General features: G+C 46.1%; 1 protein-coding gene across 2 annotated transcripts; it reads right to left on the reverse strand.

Moving 5' to 3' along the window:
- Positions 1–238: 238 nt before the first annotated feature.
- Positions 239–3,274, reverse strand: LOC116254507 (zinc finger CCCH domain-containing protein 66-like). 2 transcript variants are annotated; one of them, XM_031629941.2, is made up of 2 exons: positions 3,035–3,274; positions 239–2,605 (listed from the first exon to the last, which is right to left on the reverse strand). In XM_031629941.2, exon 2 carries the CDS (start codon positions 2,587–2,589, stop codon positions 547–549), a length of 2,043 nt encoding a protein of 680 aa, XP_031485801.1. In that variant the 5' UTR covers positions 2,590–2,605; positions 3,035–3,274; the 3' UTR covers positions 239–546. The 2 variants fall into 2 exon arrangements, with proteins under 2 accessions (XP_031485801.1, XP_031485800.1); XM_031629940.2 differs by having other exon boundaries at positions 3,031–3,242.
- Between the last annotated feature and the right edge of the window lie 2,015 nt (positions 3,275–5,289).

Raw genomic sequence — 5,289 nt, forward strand, 5'->3', positions numbered from 1 at the left:
AACTGAAGCCCTCTAAGAGTCAAAACTGAAAGATGATTCAAAACTAAAGCCGTAGCTACATGTCACCCAACCCCCCACCAATTGCACTACCTATCTTCCGGGGGAAAAAAAAAAGTGGAGAGGGGCCGTGGAAAGAGGGAAACCGACATCGAGGGGAGGAGGGCCTGGACGGCGATTCCCTTTCGACAGATTTAATCGTCCATCGCATCCAACATCCACACAGAAATACGCAACAATAGAAGCAGCAAAGTCGATCAACTACAATTTACATCTCTTCATTAGAAACATACAAATATGGAATGGAATATGAAAGCCCCAATTATCAGGACAATTGCAGGCTTTGAACGCCTAAATTTTATTGTGAAAGAAAGAAAAAAAGAAGAAAAAAAGCATCATCGTCAGGCGCTTTGCCCCGTTTCCCTTTGCCTCCGTCGAGCAGCGCCTGTATGCTTTTCCCTAAATAACCAATAAATATTAACGAATTGTTAAGTTTTTCCAAAATAAAGAAATCTTGGCAGCAAAGGTGAGCGGTGGACTGCGGTCGGATCAAGCCACCATCTGTTCCTGCTCCATGTACAACTGCTCAACCCACGGCGCGAACGACCCGCCGGAACCAGAGACGCCCGAACCTTGGAAGCTGTTCTGCACACCATCTCTGTTGTGCCCGAAGCCTGGAGGTACGTCCTTCACCAGCGACTGCACCCACGACACATCCGGCTCCTCCTCCTTGGGGGCAGACGCTCCGCCGCTGCTGCGGATGCCAAAGGACGCTGACTTCCTCAGCTTGTTGAGCTCTTCTCCCTGAACCCCCCAATCGAGTTTCCCGTTGGGGGAGCTCCAATTTGACAACTTTGACAATGTGGTAGGTGTCGTCAGGCCAACCCCCGCCGCACCGCGGTCGCAGAAGCTCTGGCTGCGCTTGGCGAAGGCGGCGGACCTCGAAGAGTTCATGACCGCCGTGGCCAGGGCAGGGGACATCATGGGCGAAGACGATCCGCAGCTAAGGTCGACGCCCAGATGCGGAGAAGAGGCCCTCACGGGAGAGGAAGGGATGCCATAGCTGACGTTTGGACGCATCGTCGACTGCATCTGGGCCATGGCGGCCGCTGCTTTAAGCGACAGGATGGAGTTGTGATCGAAGCCGGCGGAGTCCGCGGCTGCCATTTGGGAAAGTACATCGGACGCGAACATGTCTTCGAGGTTGGCTGAATGCATAGCAGACCCAGAAATGTTCCTGAATTTCCCACTGCGGCTGCCGGCGGACGCAGCAAGGGCGGTAGCAGCGGCAAGGGAGCCGAGCCTTGGTTGCTGAAGGGGTGGTGAAGAGGATGCGGCCACAGCAGCGAGATCGTCCAGAAGTTGCTGATGTCCCTCCAACTCCACAAGGTCGTCAAGGGTCAGATCGCGAGCGCTGAGTGCTGCCCTCAGCCTGCTCGCCTGGAGGCCACCGGCGCAACCGCCAAGCTGCTGCCAAGAGGATGAAGAGCCGATGCTGGCGGAGGGCGACATCGGTGGGGTGCCCAAAAGAACAGAAGGTGAGTTAAGCGTCAACGGGTTGAGCACAGGAGAATCGAGTCCCATCGACCTCGGGGAAGGGAGGGCAGAGCCGGTGGAAGGGTACAAGGATCGGAGCTCTTCTGGTTTGTGGGCGAAGAAGCAGACGCGTCTGGTGCAGTTGGTCTCGTCCTTGCACAGCCTGGTGCGGTATTGGGCAGGGTGGAGCCAGCACTCGAAGACGCCATGAGCATACTCGCAGGCATCTCCCCGGCGGCAAGCACCCTTCCTGAAGTCAGGGCAGGGAACGCAGCTGTAGTGGTATCTTCTGGGGTCTCTCCGCCTCGCGTTCTCGCCCGGATGAGCGAAGGGGCACTCGGTCCAGTCATGGGAGTAGGCCCTGGAACAGGGCTTCACCTTGAACGTGTACATCCTGAACTCATCCGTGCTGTAGACGCCGTTCTTGATGTCAGGCATGGAGAGATCCACGGGGTACTCCTTCTTCTCCACCCCGGATTTGAGCGTCCGAGCCACCGGAGATGACTTTCCGTCGCCGTTAACGTTCAGCAAGGACTTGAGATCGTCTATGGACTTTGATAGAACAGGGGAAGACGTGGGGATGAGGTCTCCCGGCCGGTTTCCTATCGCATCGACGGAATTAACATCAGCCGAGGCCTCGAGCAGAAGCTTGACGAGTTGGGCAGAGGCCGGGGAGCCACCAGACGCGGCACAGTGGAGCGCGGTGGCTCCATCAGAAACAGACGCACGGTTCACGTCGATGCCGCATGTGGAATAGGTGGAGATGATGTACTTGAGGACGTCGGTGCTGCCGAAGAGCGCGGCGATCATCAGCGGCGTCCTCTGGACGAAGCCCATCTTCCTGTCGGAAGACCCCCCGTACCAGAAGCTGGCCTCATCGATGGCGGAGCCATCCTCTTCGACGGCCTGCTTGAACCCAATCAGGTCATCGGAAGCAGAGAGCTCCAGGAGAGCGGAGCAGGCGGTGGTAACCTTGCTGACGCCAACGCAGAACCCTGCGTCCTCCATCCCACAACGCAACGCCTGTTTCTTCAAGCCCTCTGGTCCTCCGCACATACGCGACCCTCTCACCCTGCACAAGAAACCTAATCAGACCAAACCATCAAAAGAACACACGCAAACTCCTTTTCCCCTCTTCTTCTTCCTCCCCAAACAGGAAGGGGGTAAACAGGCAAAAAGACGGCGGTTTTCTTCAACAGATGAACGGAATCGTAAAGGGTGAAAGGAGGAAGATGGTGGGTGGTGCCCTGGCGAGAGCATAAAAGGAGCCACCACGTCGGTTCGTGAACCTAATCCACAGTGGACAGGAAGGAAAGAAAACGATAAAAATGAAAAATTGATGACCGCCATCTCCTGCTCATCCAGACAACCAATCCATTGAGTAGCAAAGCAAGAAACTTTACTTTCTAGACAACCAAAGCACTAAATAACGCAAGACCACCATGAGAAGAATTTCTAATTTCCACGATTTGTAAGAGAGACACATAGATGGCTTACCTACCGAAGACTTGAGCCTATGATCAAAAGCGAGAACGGGAAGTTCTCTCTCCTCCTCTTCTCTATCTGCCTGTCAGAAGCGTGCTCACACTGGCTTCCTTCCTCCCCTTCTTCTACCTCAAGAGCGGAGGGAAGCAGGGAGGAAGGAGAGGAACCGGGGGGCTCAAAAAAGGAGAGCCACCAAGAAGGATCCCTTCGTCTTCCTCTGTCTCTCTCGGTCAAAGAATTAAGAAAAATAAAAAACTGCGAGTATTACTATTATAAGAACGGGAAAGCACTCGGGATTTTTCGAAGTCAAATTTAAAGCATTAACAATTATCCCATTCGTTGAGAAAAAATACGAAGTATTATAAGAAGGGGGAAGCATTCGGATATTTCGAAGACAAATTAAAAGTATTAAGAATTATCCCATTCGTTGAGAAAAAGAAAGGAGAAGAGGGAAGGAAAGCGACGTGCAGAAAATGGGGCACGGGAACCGACTTTTTGAAAAGGACGGGCGAAAAGCAGCGCAAATTCAACCGAAATTAAATGAAATTAAACCCGGCGCTCTTTTTCTCGTTGAGAGCCCTTGTTACTCACGCGACTCGCAAGCAAGCCGACTAAGTTTTTTTAATATCTTACTTTTAATTAAGTACTTTAAGCTGCGGAGTTCATACGGCAGCAGAAAAATGGGTTGAAAGCGCAGTATATATATATATATATATATATATATATATATATAACAATATTTACTTAAAAATAAAAAAAATAACAGTGCCCACACTAGTTATCATGTGGCTCCACCATTACCATACAACATAGTTCAGCTCGGCCATTAAGATCATAGAAATATGTGACATTAAAAATTATAAAAAGGTTTCTACCCTCACTCGAGTGATATTTTGTTCTTTAGAATTGAAGAGCCAACATTGCTTACACTAGTAAATTGAGACATGTTATAAGGCACATCAAACCATGAGAGTGATGAGGATAAGTTTATACACACAAATTGAAGCATAGGAAAATCTCACTGTTTGGCCGATGGGCAGGGGCAGCTATGAACAAAGGAGAGAAAGAGAAAAAAAAAAAAAAAGAAGGGGCTGCGGCTGTCATTGAAGCCGTCAAATAACTCTCCTCCTCACTCAAACCAAACCCTTCGGATTTAGTTTGGTTGGTCTTCTCAAAGCGCCATCTGGTTCCGAATGAATAAAATATGTTATGAAATGGATACTGAACGCGTTAAGAGAATGAGTTGAAGCAGGTTACCCATTATAAAACGAACGGAAGGAAGCACAACCGGTTATTCTTACATAAATTTAATTTTTTCCAAACGCTGTTGGAGAAAGTTGATTTGCTTATTTTTATCGCAAAAACACAAACGATGTAATTGTTTATGAAATACATGAATGGACAGATGTGACAGGATTTGTGAGAACAACACTACACGCTGCCGGCACAGAAGGTGTATTTTTTAAGTAGTAAAATTGCAAATTGCCTCTTCCAAACTCCTTTTGGGCATGGCAAGTAGATAAGGGTCTCGTCAAATTGATTGGCAGTTGTTCAGAACAACTTTCATTAGTTTTCGTTTGTGACAAAGTATACATGTCTCATGTGTACACGAAGTTTAGATATTTAAAATTAAAGCTATGAGAACCACACTGAAATTTTGATCATTGAAGTAATATGGCCCGAATGTTTAAAGTCCATAGTTACAAAAAAAAAACGTGTTTTTTCGAAAAATGTAATAAATTAAATTACCATTTAAAATTAAAAAAGTGTTTTTTTTGAAAAAAAAAATTTTAGGAACAAAAAATAACATATTTTTTTTGCTTTTTTATTTTTTCATTTTTTAATACCAAACAGTTTTTTTATTTTTTATTTATAAGAAATCTACTTATCTTTTGATGTTTGTGTTATTGTGTTATTAGTTTTTCAGTTAATTTATCATATTTTTCTCTTATTTTTTTTCAAACTCATCCTATTATACCCAAAAAAAACCTAAACTTGAAAAAGTTATTTAACTATAGCTTAAACTGGTCATTGTCATTTAAACTTACAAAGTCATTTTGATATATTGAATTAAGTTATTTGATCAAATTGGTTGCAAGTTATCATATTTTTGTAGCCCAACTATTGTACATATTAAATATGAACTAATTTATATTTATTATATGTAAATAAAACATATTGAATACATGTATATCGAAAAAATATTTAACTGGCGTTTATGATACAGGATTTACCTCATGTAAACAAACAAAATCACTCAAAATCTGCTTG

The sequence above is a fragment of the Nymphaea colorata genome, chromosome 5 (assembly GCF_008831285.2).
Source record: "Nymphaea colorata isolate Beijing-Zhang1983 chromosome 5, ASM883128v2, whole genome shotgun sequence".
Taxonomy (NCBI): domain Eukaryota; kingdom Viridiplantae; phylum Streptophyta; class Magnoliopsida; order Nymphaeales; family Nymphaeaceae; genus Nymphaea; species Nymphaea colorata.